The sequence below is a fragment of the Chionomys nivalis genome, chromosome 14 (assembly GCF_950005125.1).
Source record: "Chionomys nivalis chromosome 14, mChiNiv1.1, whole genome shotgun sequence".
Classification (NCBI taxonomy): Eukaryota; Metazoa; Chordata; class Mammalia; order Rodentia; family Cricetidae; genus Chionomys; species Chionomys nivalis.
In genome coordinates, this window is record NC_080099.1 from 1013999 (window position 1) to 1036047 (window position 22049).

The 22049-nt window shown below is 37.1% G+C and overlaps 1 protein-coding gene across 1 annotated transcript in view; it reads right to left on the reverse strand.

Moving 5' to 3' along the window:
• The window catches only part of Rttn (rotatin), a 139796-nt gene that overhangs the window by 9485 nt on the left and 108262 nt on the right, over positions 1-22049 (reverse strand). The window contains exons 38-46 of the mRNA XM_057789236.1: positions 19373-19526; positions 14888-15025; positions 13394-13611; positions 11551-11656; positions 10448-10545; positions 8831-8908; positions 4686-4812; positions 3942-4141; positions 1957-2224 (exon numbers count right to left, since the gene is read on the reverse strand). Of these exons, the coding sequence (XP_057645219.1) occupies positions 1957-2224; positions 3942-4141; positions 4686-4812; positions 8831-8908; positions 10448-10545; positions 11551-11656; positions 13394-13611; positions 14888-15025; positions 19373-19526 (1387 nt within the window). The remainder of the gene's footprint in view (positions 1-1956; positions 2225-3941; positions 4142-4685; positions 4813-8830; positions 8909-10447; positions 10546-11550; positions 11657-13393; positions 13612-14887; positions 15026-19372; positions 19527-22049) is intronic.

The window sequence follows — 22049 nt, forward strand, 5'->3', positions numbered from 1 at the left end:
GAGGTCAAGGGTAAGAGAGTAGGAAAAGTAAACTCTCTCCAACTATGTCCATCTGCCTAATACTTAATGGAGGAGAGAAAACACTGCTGATTACAGGAAAATCCATAACAGAAATCCAGAGATCTAAAGTGCCAACTGTAGATTTCCTCAGTTCCCCCAAAGCCTTTACTTCTCCTGACTCCACAGCAAAGTTATAATAATTAGGGAGGAAAAACACTTACTCTGAGAATGGGGAATAAACAAAGCAGGTGCTACTGAGTTGCTCCCATGTAACAGGACTGTCAGCAGATGATCTCTGTGCATCTTATCACCTGAAGTGGGACTTACTCTTATTTTACAGATGTGAGGATCAAAGCAGATGCAGTGGAAGAGGACTGAAAGATAGCCACTGCCGAACATCTCCCGGGGGTGGGGGTGGGGGTGGGGGGAGCACCGTCAGCAGAGGAGTGGGAGAAGACTGTGTACAAATACATTTCAATTCAGGTGAATTTGAAGCTGACTGAACTTGAACAATTTTCTCTATAATATTTTCAGCAATTCTAAAAATTTCATCAAAAAATATGCACACAAAACATGAGCACAGTATCATTTCTATTCACTTTGAAAACTTGGGGTGGTAAAGTCTCTGAGAAAAAATAGGTTTAAAGCATGGAAGGAAAGGAGGATTAATATATTACCTACTATGTACTAGCAACAAGGCTAGGCACTTTCTGTGTTTTTATAATCTCATTCTTACTACAGTAAAGAAGGAAGTATTTTGTGAATGAAGAATTTAGTTTCAGAGAAGTTGTAAAATGAGAGGGGCCTTCAAGACCAGATGGATGGGCAGCCAAAGTCGGTATCTTCCCCCACCACAATAGGGTGTCTTCTATAAAATTCCACATGAAATTTACACTCATTTACTTGGTAGTTATTGGTGTGGGACAATGGTCTGTATTCTGTAAATTATATTTTAAATAAATGCTGATTGGCCAGTAGCCAGGCAGGAAGTATAGGTGGGACAACCAGACAGGAAGTAGAGGCAGGTAAAGGAGAACAGGAGAATTCTGGGAAGAGGACGCAGTCCTGACCCAGTCACACAAGAAGCAAAGCGTGACTGCCTAGCTGGATAAGGTACTGAGCCACGTGGCAAACCTAGGCAAGAATAATGGCCTAATATAAGTTATAAGAGTTAATAAGAAGCCTGAGCTAATGGGCCAATCAGTTTATAACTAATACAGACCTCTGTGTGATTTCTTTGGGACTTAGCGATTGCGGGAACCAGGCAGGACAGAAACCTTGGACAAGTTATGGTTTCAGAAACAGATTCCTCCAATTTCTTCCTTGTTTCTTTTTCTCTTCCAGGAGTCCTTTTGAATTACCTCCAGATATACATACTTCATCTCAGAGAATTAAGCCTGGAAGGCTAATTTCCCTATCTGGTTATGGCTTTCAACTCTGTCAGGATTTCTCTCAACTACTAAATGCTTAAGGAGTGCTTCCTGTTGACAGGCACAAACCTCTTGATTCTAAACAGCCTATGTATCAATGTAGAAAAGTGAGCCATATAAAATTCATAGTGCATCAGACAGTGATCATGCTACGGAGAGAGGTAGGATTGGGGAAGGGAGGGACACAGGGCAGGGTGAAGAGCAGGAGTTACTACTGGAACAGCTGCTCCAGAAAGCTTTCACTTGCTGGAAAATGAATAAGAAATGAGGGGGAACTAGAATAACAGCAGATCAAGAAGAGACAGAGAGAAGCAAAGGCTGTGACTGGAGCACCCTTGCCCACGGCTGCTCTTTCCCAGCTGTCCTCTCACCTACTGTATCCAGTGGGACATCAGCTGTTGGTCTACACAGAGGCTAGACCCATTCCTGAATACAGCAGGAAATTATAGAGCTACTCTGTTTTATTGTGAGTAGAATGAACTAAACATCACAACGTGTGAAATGAGCCCACAATGTGATTACTTACCATTAGCCAGGATTTTAGGCTTATTAGCAGGACTGAAGCAAATGTTATGAAAAATCAGCAGAGGTATGTAGGGGTTGGTCTTATGCTTGTATTTGCTCATCTCTGTGAGTAAGTCTAAGCAGCCATCTAGCCTCAGGATCATTTGCTGTCCATCTTCTCCAAATGATATATTCAGGAGTAACTTCAACCACAGAATGGCCAGATTGCTGAGATGTTTACTTCCTCCTTTGGGCAATGTCAGGGACAGGAAGTGCTGTAGGAAATTGCTCTGTGGGTAAACACAGGATATTATTTTCTTTTCAGGTCTTATTCATTATTTTTCTAATCCCTTGGTATCCAATTAACTAGTATTTTGATATTCTTTTCTCTAGTTTTAATTTCTTTTTCTTCCAAATGCTTCATCTATACATTTCCAAGTATAAATGGAAAGGCAAGAACAAAATAGTGATTACATTTTATGCCTGCTATATTTTTCCTGATAATAGATGAAATAAACTATAATCAACTCAATTATTATGGTTAATAATTCAGAGTTGGCCTCCTGAGTTACCTTTCTTATTGGCCTTCTGGCAGTTTTGCTACTCATTAAAGATATCCTGTGGGAGGAAAGGAAATAAAGCCCAAATCCACCCTGCATGGGAGTTAACAAGTCTGACAGAAGTAAAGTTGTTTCAGATCAATATAGTTACAGGTGTTTTCTCATTTAACTTATGAACAAGTACATACCTCTCATTTTGAAGAAGCTAATCCCATATATCTGTCTCAAGATGGTCTTTCAGAACTTTTATATACACACACACACACACACATTTGTTTATGTATACACAAAGATATACATATATATGAAAACATTTATGAAGAAATATATTCAAATACACATATATATTTATTCAAATACATGGCATATATGTATATAAATATGCACATATACTCATATAAATGAACGAGAGAAATATTAGCACATACATGAAGAAATTATCTAGCTGTATGCTAGTAAATAAACTAACTGAACTGGCTTGAGGGTGAGACAGAGCACTGGTTACAGTATATGCCAAGTCACATGGTGTGAATGCTCCCACCAAGGCTGACTTCAGGATAACACTTCACCAGACTTGAGAAATTTCTGAAAAATGTAATGAGGACACTCATGAGCCAGAGTGAGCTGACAGCAATAAATTATTGAAAATATTTACACAGTAAGACCAATAAATCAATTTCTTAAGTAAGAGAGCTATTTCTACTTATTTGGTGGTTATATTTAAATTATCTTTCAGGGTTCAAAGACATGAAGCAGTAGAAGGGGATACTTAACTCCTTCAAATCCTATCTGACCTCCAACCAGCAAAAAAAAAAATTCAAATCATTGTCATTAGTAACAGATGGTCTGATAATATTCACATTTTAAAATTCACAATCAGGGACTCTGTTCATATACAGCCATAATGACGCTCTGTGCCCTGTACATGTGTACTAGATTTGTCTCAGTCCCTTCCTTTATACACTCAGCTAGAATTAGTGTAAGAAGTGAAGCTTCAGAACTGCAGATCCTCATAAAATGGCACTTTATGACATTAAGATGTAAAATGAAACTGGGGCAAAGGGCTTTGATTTTACACAGCTTTCTGTCACCATAATATGAACAGAAATTGTTGTTGTTTGACTGGTGTATGCACAGATCAAATATATTATTTGTATGATACCAGTGTTTTTTTTTTTTTAAATCACTGTTTTTGAGGCAAAACACAATTTAAAAGCAATGAGATAACTAGAAGGACATGGCATAATCAGGGTCTACTCCTGTTTCAGGTTTAGTGCCTCCCAAACTGGTTTAAATGATTAGTTTCTTAATTCTTTTACCAACCTTTAAAACAAAGTGTTCTGAAATCATATAAAGCAGTCCTAGAAAATGACTTATGAAATTTGATTGACAGAGCTATTTTGCCAAACAATTCTTTTATGACATATAGGAAATGCTAAGTACTTACCTTCTGAATTACTCCCTTGCAGTCATGAGATAAGGCCAGGTTTGAGAGAAACATAAAAACCATCTGCTGAATGGTGTTGCTCTCTGCAGGCATCTGGGAAGCCAGCTTCAGGATACACAGCAGCAGGGAGCTGCTGGGGGCGCCTCTGTGGGCAGTGTGAACACACTGTCCAAAATTGGACCAACAGAGAGAACTGCAACCTTTGAAAGAAAAAGCCTGTCACAGAGTTGCCTCTGTTCCACTTCCTAGTTTTTAAAAACACAAGCTGGTAAGCATATATGTCTGTCAAAATGACTTGGTCACCCACCTATAACACTTGCAAACAAGCATTGAAAGCCTAATGCTGATGTGTACATTCAGCCCTAGAGATGGGCTGTCCCCTTGCAGGACAACAGTAGCTTAAACTAACTTCTGTCATGCTTGTCTTCTGTTAGAAAATCGATAATGGTTCTAATCGTCACCTGTCTTTTTCACAAATTTTCACCCTTTGGATGTTCTCACTGTATACAGTTTCCCATAGCCATATAATCAGGACAGTGTACTTCCTGAACTACCCAGTGACTCTGCCAGGCCAACAAATATATTCTTAAAATGGTCTGGAGTCGTAAGATCCAGAGCCTTTGACTCACATACACTCATAAGGAGAAATACATCAACATGCATATTTTTCTAGTCCAGCTTAATAACATCATATGAAACTAGCATTTTAATTTATTAGAGAAAACAACATTTGATTCTAGTTACCAGTTGGAAAATTAGCAGTATAGACACAAAGCAACTGCAAGGCAATTTGCATCAGTGAATCCTCCATCAAAAGCCAAGGCCAAAGAGAGTGCAGAGCAGGCACAAGGCGCGCTTCAAGAGCTGCCACCTGTTTTGGAAAAGGAAGAGCAGTCATTAGTCTAGACATCTGAAATACAAAATTACGTACAATTAGTTGTCACCTCCATAAATCAATAGTTTAATTCATCTTTGCTGCATATAAGGAGGGCCCTTTCCCAGTCAATAGTGCTTCACATTGGGCGGCCCTGCTCGGGAGCCTGCCCAGTCTCAGAAGGGTGACTCGCATATGTCAGTGAGAGAACTATAGAAAACAGTTTCCATAACATGTAAGATATGCAGGAAAGTGTTTATTTCTCAGCAAGACATAAACTCTTCAAAAGACTCAGACATGGTCAGAGATTTGCAGTCAAGAAAATACTCTAATCAAGTTTGCTTTTATTCTTCTCTTAATGTGCATATGGTATACATGAGGAGACACAATTTTCAGAAAAAAAAGCACTTGACCCCAAAGAGGTTGAACTTTGGGGTTCAACAGACCTCCAGATCAAGTAAATAATATGCTTTGAAATTATTTAAGACTATGTGCTTGTATTATTTAAGTTTAACCTGCCTGTAAAAGAACAATGTATCCCTTGGATTTCTCATACAATCAGTTTAAATGCATAAACTTTTATGTATTCTTCCATGCCCCAACATCGAATAAAAAATATGTGTGCTGTGGTAATCGTTTGCTGAAAACAGTCAATAGGCTGGCAGCGACTTCAAAATAAGCATCTGTCACCAAAAAATAAATAAATAAATAAAAAAGGAAACAACATATAATAGATATAAGTTGATGACGTCAGTTTGTAGTTTTGAGTACTATTCTGGGTCAGCTGCAGTCTGTAACATCTTCAACTACCAATCACTGTTAAAGAGCTCTGTAAAGAATACCCATTCCTTCCCACACCATGTTTTCCAGGTCGGCCAATAAATACAGAGGAAAGCCTTATCAGACACACATACACGTCAAGCAACAGACATAGGCACAGATTCCAACACAAGTGCAGACTCACACAACAGACAAATTACCAGCTAGTCAGCAGCCACAAACTACAAGCGGATGGATGGTACTGAGAGAGAAGTAGAGAATTCAAGAGGAAGTGACTTTGTTTTCTCTCCTAAGATTATCTTTAATGTGTATGAGTACCAGAAGTTAATGATTACTTTTGTATAATTTGAACAGATTCTAAGTAACTTAGGCTTTATTAAAAATCAGTTAAGATTGGGACAATACTGTTGATAAGATACAGTTGCTTGCAGAAGTGCAGGAGTTATCTTTTTAAAACAAGAATTATAAGGTAATTTCTATACCCACATGAACTAGAGTACTCAGGCACATAATTATACAACCATTTCAGAGCGCAAAGGACCAAACAGTAGAATGAAGTAGAAAGTCATATAAAATATTTAATACTATCTAGGTTTTGAAGTTACTACCAATCGTCTTCCTCATGCTTCTCACTCATCTCACTCAGTCCCCCTGGCAACAAGTGACTCCACTCACTTCACAAAGAAAGAAATCATCAGGTCTGAATTCTTATCTATCCTCCATTCTACCCATATGTATCTGTTCTCTCATCCATTTATCCTTTTCTTCTGCCTGGCAGAGATTCAGTAGTGCTCTTGTCAGAAATTAATACACTCATCTGCCCTCGGAAACATGACTCTCCTGTCTCCTCAGGGACTTGATCTTTCCATCAGTTAATAAAATATGTAGACATTTTTATGAACTAGTCATTAACTTATGCATTTCTCTGATTACTTCTCTGATGATATTAAAGTGGTTTACACATTAGTAGCACCAAATATACTTATGTCATGCAATGACCTAGCTGCGGAAAGAATGCTCACTGCTGTCGTGTCCATTTCTTGCATTTCACCTTCAGCTCCTTCAGTTTACTTCCTGTCTGATGATTCACTGAGACCACTCTAACCTTTGTGGCTGCCAAATTCTCCAGCACTGGGGCACTTACTACAAGTTTCTTTGTCTTCATTTCCGTCCTTCTGTCTTATATCTACACTCCTCTGATTTCCTACCTTCTCTACATGTGTTCCAAATACATTACCAAAGCTGTTATAATATACCGTCTTGGTAAATTTCAACTAGAATCCTGGGTACAAATATTAATTACATACTTCTACTATTGCCAGATTGTATAGCTCGTCAGGCCCATAAAACTCAGCTACAAGAGATTCTCCACTTGAATTTCCCAAAGGCTTAAGCAGCACACCCACGGGCAAGCCTGAGCTTTGGGAGCCTCCTCCCTGCACTCTGCTCTGTCTACACCCACACTGTAAGCAGCTTAAACTGGAGTCTGGAAATCGTTCTATAGGGTTCTTCTTTCATGCCAACTCTTCAGATTTACTATACACCCCCTTTACATTTCTCCCTGCTCAGGTAAGCCTTATCATCTTTGTCTGGAGTATAATAGTTCGCCCTCCTGAGTCCTAACCACTGTTTAGGTTCGTTTGCCTCACGGCCATATAATCTATTCAACATAAAAATTCCTTAATGTTACATGTGCATAAACTAATGTGAGGTGGCAGAAGGTGGTTTAATTATGAGTTATGACCCTAACAATTAATAATTAGTGATAAGGACATATTTCCTAAGCTGGAATAAAAAAAAATGAAGGATTTCTGTCCCACAGATTTATATTTACACTCAAGAGTAATGCAATTATTCTTTGACTTTATTCTTTACAACTCAGAAAGACAGAAATACTTGACTTACTGAACAATCACACTTTTATAAGTGCCTAGTACACTACAAATGTGAACAAACAGCTAGAAGAGTACTTATTTCATTTATCTTTATAGGTAGGTGCCATCTCGCAAATGTTCCATGTTCGGGAAATTATAAACTGTTGTCCTAGTCATTGTCCTATTGCTGTGAAGAGACACCATGACCAAGACAACTCCTAAGAAGAAAGTATTTAAATTAGGGGCTTGCTTACAGTCTTAGACAGTCAATACATGATTATCATGGTAGGAAACAGACAAGTAAGTAATTGAGAGCTTTGCAGAGAGACTGGATGAGTATGAGCTTTTTAAGCCTCAGAGCTCACTCCCAGTGATACACTTCTTCCAGCAATGTTACAGCTCTGCCAACAAGGCCACACCTCTTATTCCTTCTTAAACAGTCCCACTCCCTAGTAACTAAGCATTCATATATATGAGCCTATAGGGCCATACACCACAAATGTATAAATAAATAATTAGTTTTAAAATAATTATTATATGTATCTTACTTATTATAGATAAAGTAATACATGTTTACCATGTTTCTCCAGATACAACATGCTTTTTCCAGTTTTACCATATAAACTGAACAAATTTAAAAGCAAAAGAAATTTATCAATTGATCTTTGTCTTACCAGTTTTTTAACACTAAAGCTTTAAGCTAATGCCTCAAAAGTGAGGTCACTCCAGATGGACCAACTTCAAGAGTTCAGATTTTCTGCCACACAATAGTACCATCACGATTCCTGAAGTGGGCAGAACTAACACTCAGAGACAAAGCAGACTCAGTGGCTCTCAAGGAGGACTGTGCAAAGGCCACAGAAGACAGCAGACATGGATAAGGGGGCTTCCTTTAGGTGACATGACCACAATGACCAAAGCAATATCTAGTCTGAAGTAGGATGCATGCTTATCTTTCTTTATAATTATAAATACTATCTCTTATTCACTTTGAATAACCATTTTGTCAAACATCTTTAAAAACCTTCACTTCTTAAGACACAGACAGCCATTTATTACTCCCTTGTAGTCAAAAAAAAAATCTAAATGCCTAACAATATAGAATGAAGGATAGGTTCAGAATTTATGGCTTAATTATGACGTTCAAGCCTTGATATAAATAAGAATGTAATTAGTGCTGAAGGACAACATGATCAAATGCATCCAGTTCTGAGAATTAACTCTGAGCTTAAGAAACATTCAGGTACACATCTTAAACAAGAGAATCCAGAGGGTCCACTACTCCTCCTAAGTTACCTCATATAAAAATTCAGCAATGCACTACCTTAACTGCTATCAACACTCCGCGCAGCTCTACTTACTTTACATTCTTCATTTTGGTAAAGGCAATTCCTTAGGAGCTGCATGGTAATGCTTAGCTCTTTAATAAAGCCGTCCTCCTGCATAGACACAAAGAAGTTGAAAAACAGGAATGCAGTGCTTTTTGGAAACAGTAACTCCCTCCTTTACGGTCACAGTACACTGCGGTTGTGCTGTGATCACGCCCAACCACCAACACTTTATAAAAACTGACAAGGTACGGTGACCATATCTCAAGAAGGGTGTGCACCACAAAAAAAAGCTATTTCTGTCCCATCAAGCATGGAGGAAATCAGATATATAATAGCCTCCATGTTTCATCCCAATAAAGTAAGGCAAGTATGGACTTGTTTTCAATCACATCAGGTACTGGCTGACTTTTCCAATGATGAAGCAGCACTTTTGGCTAGGCATGAAAATAAGAAGCAGGAAAATAAGCTGTTAAACATGGATTCTGTTACCACATACCAGTTAAACTATTAAAGTTTTGTCTTTCCTTTTAAAGATTTGTTTAACCTTACTTTTAAATTATGTATATACACATATATATATATGAGTCTGTGTGTGGGTATGCTCACTTGAACGTAGTGCATCCAAAGATCAGAAGAGGACACTGGATCTTCTGGAACTAAACTCAAGTCCTCTAAAAGAGTAGTATGTATTCTTAAACACTGCACCATCTCTACACTTCCTTTTTGATTTCTTAATAGTTTTTACAGAAAAACTATTCTGCACACTGATTTCCAGACTGGCTGCATCAGTTTGCAATCCCAACAACAGTGAATGAGTGTTTTCCTTTCCCCACATTGATGCCAGCATTTGCTGTCATATGCTTTTCTGTACGGTTTTTGTTTTTGTTTTTTATCATTTTTTGAGACCTCTGTTTTGTTTTGAGACCTTTATCAACAAATATTGCATCTACATAGCTATTTTCTCTATCTCTCTTATTGTATTATGTATATTAGTTTAATATAATATATTCTACAAAATAAGTAGAATACATATTTTTAGATTTAAATATTATACATACATTCATTTTCTGGAAAAAAAGGTAGTCTAAATGTTATTGGTCACAATTATTGCTAGTCACGGGTAATATATAGCCACTATGTTATAGTGTTTATATTAAAGTATAATTTATATATTCAGTCAAACAATTCAATGCTAGAACAAACATCTGGGAATCATGGAAGGAGATTGCCTCATCAATCGCAGGATTCTGTGACCATTTTGTTACAGTGTTTATTCATGACATAACAAATTTGAAATGTACAAACTGTGCCTGACATATAAACATAAAATAAATTATAGTTGTTACAGATTTCATTCCCTAGAAAACTTACACTTTTATTCAAATACTCCATTGTATAAAATATTTTTTGCAATATATCATGTAAATATATATATTTTAATTGTGCATAACAAGAAAGAATAACATGTAAGTCTCACTTAAAGATTTTCAAATGAGAATTAATCTCAGAAACTAAACTGCCTCTACCTATGTTCTAAGTCAGACATTGATTTCTACCTTGTTTGTGCTCACAGTAAGCATGAGAGTAATGGAGACAGGATTACTTTATCCATGCACCCTTACACAAGAATTCAGAGGCTGAAGTCACCTTTTTTTTCAGCATTGCTTTCCCAGGCCTCAGCAAGTCCAGGTTCAGTTGTGCATTGATGTGCTTCATCTGCTCCATGCAGTTCTCAATGAGATCAGCTGAAAGAAAAAACCTGCAATAGTCAGGAGCCATTCCATCTCTGAAGGGGATAAGGTTAACACTCAAGCCAATGAGCGCCTGTACAAATCCAATCTGTGGGAGAATAATGACTAAAAGGGGGGAAAGAGCACAATACTAAGGCCATTTGTTTTTATTTTTGTGAGCGTTTCAGATCTACTTTATATTTTGCAGGCTGCATGCTTCATCTTAGCAGCAAAGTCATTAGTTGGACGGATGGGTTTTGTGTTCCTGTTACTTTCTTTTACCTCTCAGATCCGTAATCCTGATGTCTAGAAGAGAAACCATCACCCTGAAGTATGAAATCTATATAAAAATACTATCCATTGGATATTATTATCTTTACTGTACCATAAAAACTATGTTTGTGTGTGTTAGAGACATAAAATGTGGATGTATACACTAACAATATGAAGCTGAGTAATAGGTTAAAGCTTGAAATTTCTTTATATGTAGTCTCTATAGTAACATTACATGTAAATAGAAACACACATCATGTGTATCATCTTTGCTTTATTGATTAATTGATTTTTCAGTATTGGGGGTTAAACGCACAGGTCCTGTGCATCCTAGGCACTGTATTCCCAGCAAACTCTATTGTATTTGAAAAGTAATAAATGTGGGGCTGGAGAAAGGGCTGGGTAGAACCTGAATTCAGTTCCCACCATTCATGCCAGGCAGCTCACATCACCCTGGACCTGAAGCTACAAGGGATCCAATACCCTTTTCTGTCCTCCATAAGCAACTGCACCCACATGAACGCACTCACACACAAACAGAAAATACATATACATACTTAAAAATAAAACAAATCTTAGAGACAATAAAGAAGTAAATCAATGATTACTGTTTGCTAAAAACATTTTTAAATGTCATTGAGATTTTACTATAATTTCTTTACATTTTTAGTTCAAAGAAAATTAAAAACAACCAGCAGGAAATACAACTATCAAGATGCCATAGAAACAACTGATGCTGAAGATCACCTCTCAAAGCATGCTTCTGCGCTCTTCTGCTGACAGCTAGAAGTGACATCAGTGCATTTGCGGCAACCCTTTTCAGGACATCTTTGGGAGATTTTCCTTCATAGCACTGCAGAGGATATAGACAATACAGGAGTAAATGGGGCAATACAGAGGGAGAGGAAGTAGAAGGAATAATTAACACTGCGAGGTTTGAAAATGGTATAAGAAATCATATTATTTTATGTTTAGGTGAATTATATATAACATGCATGCATATACACACATACATACATACATACATACATACATACATACATACACACACACAGTTAAATGAAGTTATGACACTTGGGGTCGTAATACTCTACCCCAAGAACCATAGACTCCCTAGTGAAAACCCTAGTATCAAGTACAAGAAATCCCTCAGGAGTTGGTTGGTTAGGGGAGTCCAAAAGATCCCTAACACAACATAGACTGCTGCTGTTGTCCTTCATTGCTCCCCAGAATTTGAAGGGAAGGCCCATTGTACTGTGGACACAGGACTTGGAGGGAATAAGATGGGACTGACCTGGAAGTCTCCTCCCAAAGGACTTTCTATCATTGACTCCCAAGGTGCTATGCAAGCTACTAAGGGAGAAAAGTATCTACAGTTCTATCTACCTGTTAACACCAAGAAACACAACATTGTCTGGGTTAGAAAACATCCACAGTGGTTCAATAGTGGCACTTTTATCTTGGGGGCAGTCAACTTTGTCTAATTGGACTTAAGAACCCCAAATAAAGGAAATTCAAGCCTGATACTGTAAACGTAGCCAATAACCTGTGGCTAGAGAGGTCATACACTCAAGATAAGGACCTTCTTATTGCCATTTTCCCAAACTAATATATTGTAACTGTGTTCTAAATGCTTATCCTCATACCCTCACATAAGTGTAGCTTTCACCCCTATTAAAGAAGTTTCAGTTTTGCAACAAGTAGAAAATTACTACTGGTCAAAATGCACTGAAAAGAGACCACCAGAAATCAGCATAGAGAACGACCATGTGAATTACATCTAAGTGATGTGCAAATCTTTCATACATAATTCTACCACTTTTTCATCTTTTAGGGAGGTAATAAAAATCATAAAATGGTATTAAAAGGCACTACCCATCTCTGAGTCGAGGTCTCATCTGTCTTATGCTGGCCTTGAACTCACTTTATGAACCAACCCCATTTATGACCTTGAACTCTTGCTTCTCTTGCCTCTCCCTGCTCAATGCTGCAATCACAGCTGTGTGTTATCATACCCAGAATATGTAGTTTTAGAGATGGAACCCAGAGAATTATGCATGCTTATGTAAGCATTCTACCAGCCAAACTACACTTATGGCACACTAGCCCTTATCCCCCAGGCCTGTGATGTCAGATACTCAAATGGCTGAGACAGGAAGATCATAGTTTCAAGGTTAGCCTATACACGGTGAATTCAAGGCCAGCTTGAGCAACTTAGAATTTGTTTCAAAATAATAGGTAAAATAAGGAGCTAACGATACAGCTTTATGATAGAATGTTTGACTAACATGTAAGATGTTCTGGGTTTAATCTCCAGTGAAACACACACACACACTGGGGGGTAGGCCATTACAGAGAGCTAGTAATAGTCCAAATTGTAAAAAAAAAAAGTATAGCTTTGCATGAGATAATTCTTAAAATCTTATTTATACTTGCTAATCTATTTATAGCTTTGTAATGTATTGTTTATCTAATCAAAAAATAAACATTGATTGGTTGAAAAATTTTTAAATGATGACTACTAAACGTGAATTCCTTTAAAGATACAAAAAGTCTAGAAAACAATCAAAACAATCAAGGACTCACACACCTGAAGAATTGCTTCATTAAGTCGCTCTGAAGATTTAAGACTTTCCTGAGTTTCATCAAGAAGTAAAGCCACTGTTGGGACCTGGCATATATTTGTTCTGTCCTTGTCCTGGAGACGCCTCTTTCCTTCCTCAGCCAAGAGGACAGACAGGAACTGGAGGGTGGCAATACTCAGGGCAGGGCACCTGACTGACAACCCGACATATCTGCACAATGCATCTAAAGGGAGAATGATTTCTGATGTAAATGTTTGAAAACGTCTTCAAATTTATGAAGGGAATTAATCAGATTTGTTTTAGTAGCTACATTTATATCATTCTTATTTTTAATGCTATAAATAATTAAAATTATTAAATAATTATTTAATACTAGTTCTAAAATAATTATTATAAAATAATTCTTATTTTTAAAGTTATCAATAGCATATATTCAAGAAAAACAGTTTTAAAGTCAATATTAAGGCAACTTTGAGAGTTGAGAAATCTATTTTATTTTTCATTATATGTGTTTTTCAGTATATATACATAGGGACAATGTGTGGATGACTACTTTGAGCTAACATTTAAAGTTCCTAGAATTTTTAAGTTCTGAATTTTATTTCAGTACTAAGAAAATGTTAGACAGAATTTGGAGTTATGGCTGAGGTATAGTTCAGCACTTGTCTAGCATGTACGTGGCCCATACAGAAGCCTCTATTTTATATGTTTCCTAAAAATGCATTTTAAAAATGTTAGACATAAATATTTATGTAAAGTCTTGCTATGTTAAAGTTTATGAGACTATAAAAATACCAAAGTTTACTTACATAAAAAGTCACTTGCTTATTTTAATGAGAAACAAAATATTAAAAAACCTAAGTTTTGATATTTCTATGCTATAAAAAAAATCTTGAGAAAGAAAATATTTTAGAATTTCTTGTGTTCTGTATGAGACTCCATGTATGTACATTTTAACACAGAATGCAGATAGCAAAAAAGGAAGAACTTTTGTGGGAACAAAAATAAATCTATCTAATTGTTTTATTAACATTATAAAAATGTGTATGTTATAAGGACCCTAAGAGAGACATACATGGATCTAATCTACATGGGAAGTAGAAAAAGACAAGATCTCCTGAGTAAACTGGGAGCTTGGGAACCATGGGAGAAAGAGGAGGGGAATGGAAAGGCGGGGAGCAGAGAAAAATGTATAGCTCAATACAATCAATAGAAAAAATTTTTAAAAATTAAAATGTGTATGTTAACACACATTTTCATGAAACCACAGACTGCTTTTACTTGGTTTTTGGCATACTGAAATTTATTGCAATTTTTCAAATCCGTGTTTTGGGGAAAAGGAGGCTCATGCGGAGTACTGCAAATTCTCAAGTCAAGTACCCTGTAATTCTTTCCTAGGCCATGCCATAACTATTTGGAAAATTTACACATTTAACTGGGAATAAAGTTTACCAATTTTTATTATATGAAAGACCCCTATCATGCAAGGATCTTCTTACCAATCACTGCCTCCCAGTGCTTGGCAAGAGCTGAGGTAATAAGAGGAAGGGAAACAGCACCAGCTTTCCTCAGGAGTGTGGCCAGAAGGTCAAATAAGTGTGTCCATGTGCGATGAAAAGCCAGTACTAACTGCACATCTGTAAAATTAAGCAGAAACACTTTGAGTTATTAACAAGAGAGCTCCTCAGAAATACACAACTGACCACTAATACTTTATTGCACACATGAATTACACACTTCAAAAAGAAAACCAGTAATTGCCCAGTGGCAGACTACACTAACTACAAGAGTGACCTGCCTGCCAGCTCAACTGCCCCAGACTCCAGACTCAGTTCCCAAGGCCCATACCACATCCACACCTCGACCCTACCTCAACACCCCCACCCCGGCGGACTCCAGCTGCGCAGGTGCAGGCCACACCAGTAAGAACAGGTGAATGACCTCCCTGCCAGTACAACTATCCCACTCCCTGGATTCTGTTCCCAAGGTCCATTCCAGCACTCAAGAAAGGCAATAATCACTATCGTCCAGAAGCAACTTGGGAAAGAATGGGTTTATTTCAACCAACAGTGACACATCACCGGCCATCCCTAAGGATAGTCAGGACAGGAACTCAAACAGGCAGGAACTGATGCAGAGAACATGGAGGAGTGCTGCTTACTGGTTTAATCCTCAAGGCTTGCTCAGCCTGCTTCTTTACAGTGCCCAAGACTGCCTGTACATGAATGTCCACAATGAGCTGGGGCCTCCACAGCAACCATCAACCAAGAAAATGCACCACAGACCTGCCCATAGACCAATCTGATGGTGGTATTCACTCAATCAAGGTTTCTCTTCCCATATGATTCTACCCTGAGTCAAGATGGCATAAAAACTAGCCTGCACAATTATTAAATTACTACAGTTAATTCCTTTTTTTCTACTGCTTCTTAAAGGTATGTTCCTCTACCCTTTTACAAAGTCACAAGCCATCTGTTCATTAAAATATGCTCAACAACAATCAGAAAGTGTGAAATAGTAAATATAAGGCACAATTTCAGAACTGCACAGTAGACACAATAAAACCTGAGAACGGCTACTTCTGTGAAACAAACTTTCCTCTGATTTTCTCTATTCCCTCTAGCAGCTCTGTGCAGAGATGAAAAGAAAAGTACAATGTGCTAAGGTCAGGGCAGAAGAGAAAGAAAACTTTCTTTGAAGAGTCAAGCAGAGAATTATCCTACAAAGAAAACAACACTACAAACTGGGCTGAGCACTGCTGCCTGTGTGGACCCCATGCTAGAGAGGTTAACCTTCCGCAGTGAGGACGCTGTCTGTGTAAATGCAAGTTGGACAGCAGTGGTTGTCTCTGGACTCTCTCCGGTTGTACCTTCGCAGTTCTGTCACCTTTCGTCAAACTTCACTCGAGTAAGCTGGAAACATTGTTCAGGCATTCCTCAGCACCAACGAGGCGCTTGAGAGAGCGGCTTTAAGGACTCAGGTCACAACCTGTCCTAAGGTCCTCAACATCCTGTCACTAAACTCACTAAGCAGTAGTTTAGATGCTTGCTCATTGCTAATCTCATAAAAATTTAATTCCAAAGATATGCTGTGTACTAACATACTCAGGTACTATGCACATATTTGTAGTAACCCTTAAATAATAAAAGTCTACTCTTTTTATTCATTAAAGGCTAAAGAATGGTAAAATATTTAAATTGGAAATAAATTTAAAATGTTATTAACATTTAATTTTATTATCATACTTACTGAATATTTTAATTGTATCTGTTTATGTATAAGGTATTAAATATTTAAATTAAGAAATACTATAAATATCAAACATACCTGTATATATTAGAAATACAGCCAAAGTTTAATAAAAATCATTCAAAACTTAGTTTCTAAGAAAACAATTTAAAAATGCTTTCCCTAAGATAAATTTTTAATAAACATTTACACTTTTGCAAGATACAAGAAAAAAACCTAGCTGCTAAATGTACCTTCTGATATCACCAACGATTCTGACTTGCAGTACTTTCTGGAACTAATCATAAGTTTAAATACTTCTTTATAATAAAATTTACAGGAGGAACAATAAGAAAATATTTATAAGGCCACAAGAGCAGTCATACCACCTTTGCCAGGTACACCAGATCAAATGACTCATCATCTTCATCACAGTTTTGTGGCACCGATGCTGTAACGCTTTTCCCCATCTTCATGAACTTAGTATCAATACTGGTCAAGTAATGGCCACAAAACCCAACATGAAAAATTACTAAATAAAAAGAATTTATGAGGTATAACTGGACTCTGCTAGACTACAGATAACTGTAATATTTACCTCACCCCTTCTCACAAGAATCAATTTCATTACTGTTGAGATTACAGTCTAACCTACCAAGCTTAATTAAATTATTGCTACCATTAAGAGAATTTCTATTAACATGGATATAAATGATGCTGAGGACTGGAATTGCTCAGGATCACAACATCTTTCACTTTCACATCTCAAAGGCAAAGCAAATTGTGTGACTTCAAAGGACGAACTAAGAATGAATTGAAGTCAGGTTTGATGGTGTATATCTGTAATTCCTGATTAACTGAGAGGCTGAAGCAAAATGATTTCAAGTTCAAGGGCAGCCCATACTACAGAGTTAGGTCAACCCCGGAGTGAACAACTTACCAAGTCACTATCTCAAGATAAAAAAATTTAAAATAGGTTGGAGAAGTAACTGAGTGATAAACTGCTTGCCTAGTTTGTACTAGGCACTAACATTAAATCTATGGGATATGGGGAGAAATGGGTGAATGAATGAACAGAAAGGCAAGTAAAGTGATCAGTTACATTATTATAAATGATTTATATTTAAAAACCAAACATAGTCATATATGATCCCATATTCTTGATAACTATCACTGATAAATATAGACACTTATCTGACTATAAAATTCAGGGCTTGACACATACAATCACCATGCTATTCATTAAATCCTACACTTTGTTTCAATTTTCCCTACTACTAAGCATTATATTTAGCTTTCAACAAAATGTAGGTCTCAATATTTTAAGGTCTTAGAAAATGTTCATCTTATATGCTAAAATGACTTATACCTGTAACTGTAATTTGACCTTAGCCAAAAATATAAAAATAGTACTCAAAGTTCACTGCAGACTGTAGCATATGTTTCAGCTAACAGACAGAGGAGATTTTTGGTCCATTTTTTAAGCTGCTCATCTGCCCTAAGTTGTTTCTGGAGCTACTTAAGATTGTTCTAATTACAAAACACACCTTCACCCCCCACCCAAAAACAAACAAACAAAAAAAACAGGGATGGGGTGGGGTGGGGAGATGGTTTCATCTGAAGAAAAATAAGATTTGCTCCCTCAATATTGTTCACTTCTCATCTAAACTGTAAAAATAAAGCTTAGCTAAAGTTTCTATTGCTGAAGATACCATGTACTTTGGACATAGGAACGAGAGGATCAGAGCTGGATCTGACCTGAAAGACTCTTCTCTGAGGACACATTTCATGGTAGCTGAAGGTCCCAATCCCAGCTTTCAAAGTAGGGAAACAACCAATAAACCTAACTAGTTAAGATGCCTATGAACTACAACAATGATTAGCATGGCAGTACTACCACCTATACCTTAGTAGTAACCAACAGCTCTCTATTGAATTTCCTCCACAAGAAGGAAATCATGCCTACTTCTACAACCCTAGCCAACTATTCATGGCTAGCGAAGTCATGGATCTTGTAGAAAAACCTACAATTGCCAATTTACTAAAACAGCACAATCCCTAACTATATCCTGGTATTTGGCCTTATATTCACAGATAAGTATAGGTCTCACCCCTCTGAGGTGGGGGGAGGAGTCTCATTGCAACAGATAGAAATCATTACAGAAAACCACACTTGATAAAAATTCAGAGATTGTGTGGAGTCTAGTCCCAACTAATACATCTATCTACCATACAACACCTGCCTCTAAGGTTCAGGGATCACCGCAGAAGAACAAGGCAGAAAGACTGTAAAAGCTGGAGAAACAACAAATTCACTGTAAGATTTTATCTCCTAGAATGTCAGAGAAGCTGCAGCCATGGAGTCTCATCAACATGACTGCCTAAACAAGACCTGAAGGATAAGACCAACAGACATGCTAGAATGGAACAGGAAAATCTCATGGGGCCTCAACCCCAGACAAAGAACTAACATCAAGTAAGGAATACTGACAGTGGGAGAGTCTTCCTCAGGAAGAACCTCCAAATTGGTTATCCAATACCAAGTGGTCTATCCTGAAATCATAGACAGATAAGTCCAATCATATGAACTGAGCAGGTTGTGTGTGTTGGGGGAATATGGGGTGGGAGGATAACAGCTGAAGAAACAGAGATCATGAATTTGAGAGACAGTAGGAGATAGAGACATGGGAAGGGCTGAAGGGAAGAAAAAAATGATGTGATTACATTTTAATTTTTAGAACATTAAAAAAACTTACCTAATACATCTTTGGTACACACAATGAGAACTCGGATGGCATTAGTGATAAGAGGTTTCAAGAGCTCATCCTGTGTCACAAGGTTAGGATCTACCAACAGACAGGACTGCAAAAGCTGGGACAAAGAGGATAGAAATTCCAAGAGAAAGGAAGCCTATGTGCAAAAAGACAAAGAATATAATAAATAAGCAGATCTCATGAAAAGCCTATCTCAGTCGCATGATGGTGTCTACTTTTCTATGTGTTGTAAGAAAGTATTTCTTTATAAAATACACAATAAAGCACTAAAAAAGCACTCAGCACAAATTATGTGCTATATACTTAATATGCAACAGGCAAAATTCCAATATTAGGAGCATGGTCAGTAATGGTTACACTAGGACTATCAATTATACCACCAGTAAATAAAGCAATATTTTCAAAGCCGATTTCTGTATTCCATTTAAAGAAAGTCTTTATATTTTAAAAATAGGTAACTTGTAGAACCAATATCATAGAAGATGCATAGAGGATATTTAAAGTCAAAGTAAACTAGTTTGTAAAGAAAAATCTGATTAAGAAAATATTACTCAAAGTGCATAAGAATAGAAGAAAATACATCTACCCTAATAGCCCAGCTAATGTTATCAATAAAACTTATTTTTGCTTTTAGTTATATATAACTATAAATACATATAATATAAATATAAAAACAATATTCTTAAATGTGAGAGAAAAAATTAAATTTCCATGATTAACAATAGAACTATCTCTGGAATTTTCCTAATGCTAATACTGTAAGTAGGACCTGTAAATCCCCTTTCAAAACTTCCTCTGAGAGATAGCAGTTAAAGAACAGCAGGTGTACATCCTTAAAGGAGAATTTTATAGAGCTACCCAAGGCCAGTTTCTATGTACAAAAAGCACAGTCTTCATTCATCTTAGTTTGATGCTGTGAGACTGTAATAGGAGTTGGGAACTGGTCTCCATTTGTGGAGGTGTCCATGTCCCCACGGTATGCAGTCTCAGACACTTAAAAACAATAGTTCTCTTACTTCTTCCATGAGTATGAAATTCCTTTATAGAATATGCTAGCTTCTTTTGTATTATATAAAAGTACATGTTCCTTTATCCTTCAGGAATTCCTTCTACAAATTTTGAAATTTAATTTGCTTATTTCTGTAACACTTTTGTTGTTCTTTTATATTGTTGGAAACAGGGTCTAACGTAGTCTGGACTGGCCTAGCACTCACTATGTACTTGGGAGATCTTGAACTTCTGATCTTCCTACCTCTATTTCCCAAGTGTAGGGATTACAGGCAAGTACCACAAGACTCTGCTCTGTGAAGTGTTTGTAATCTCTTCATCTTCTGTTGTATTAAAATTACAGCAAGTCTAATCTCTGGGTACTGGAAATATTATTATACATAAGCCAGTGAGAAACATGAGAGGAAAAACCTAACTATTTTGTAAATTAACCATTTAAGATTAAATATTAACATAGCTAATATACTATCTTTTCCTATTTATAATATTCTTAGAAACAAACAATGCAACAACAAAACCTACCAATCACACACTCTACACTGTCACCTCACTATCAGCTTTCTGTACCTCGCTCTGCCTCAGATGTCCATAGCTGTTTTCCCTTTAGCCCAGGTCTCTCGCTTTATTTTATTTTAGTTTATTTTGACCATTGTGTACCAACTACTCCTCTTGTGTAGCACCCCATTGTCCAATGAATGTCACTCTTTTTTTTTTTCATACCATTTGTTACTATCTGGTCCCAAACTTCACATTCTGTATGTGCTCCTATCTGTCTCTTGCACCTAGATTCCTTATGGGCACAGATGTTTGCTTTGTATCAACAGCAGCAACTAGAATAGAATCTGGTAAATGTTAGAAAGTTTCCTGGATTCCTGTACAAACAACAATGTACAGACATTAATCCATACAAGGCGGGCACCAAAGTGGATCAGATCAGAGTGTCCTCTGGAATCAACCTGCATGGTCAACTCTCCTTGCTCTGCTCAGAACTGTGGGAGATTCCTCAGCTTCCACCATTTCCTTTGTAACATTACAGCACTGACAATTGCTCCTGTGGTTTCTTGTGCATATATTTACTCAGACAAGGACCCATCAATGTTTGTTTCTGCTATCATGGTACTAAACTGTACATTCAAGACACAACTACAGGCCAGGTCCTGCCCTCATTGCTGACTGTGCTTTCTAGTCTCATTTTCCCCTCACAGATCCAGCTTCAGCAATTCTGGATTGTTTGCTGTTTTTTGGACAGACCAGCCAGACTGGTGCCAGAGGCCTAATTCTGCCTATAGAACTGTCTTTATCATGTCAGGTCACACATATGATTGGGAAGGTTTTCCATGGACACTAAGTATAGGCCTCTGCCTCAATATCTGAAGCTGTCCCTTGCTTTATCTTTTCTTCTGAATGCTTGTCATCCTTAAATATACATGGGTTTGTTATGTATTTTCCTAATATAAAGAGAAAAATTTTTAATGACTTAAGAGAAATTTTAAACCAGAGAAGGCATTCAGTTAAGACTTTTCAATTGTACCAACAAAAGAGTAAAGAGAACATGTATCTGATGAATAAGCTAATTCAATAAAAATACTATACTAAAAAAAAAAATGTGCCTCAAAAATGGCATGCAGAATATTTCCAAGACACTCTAGAG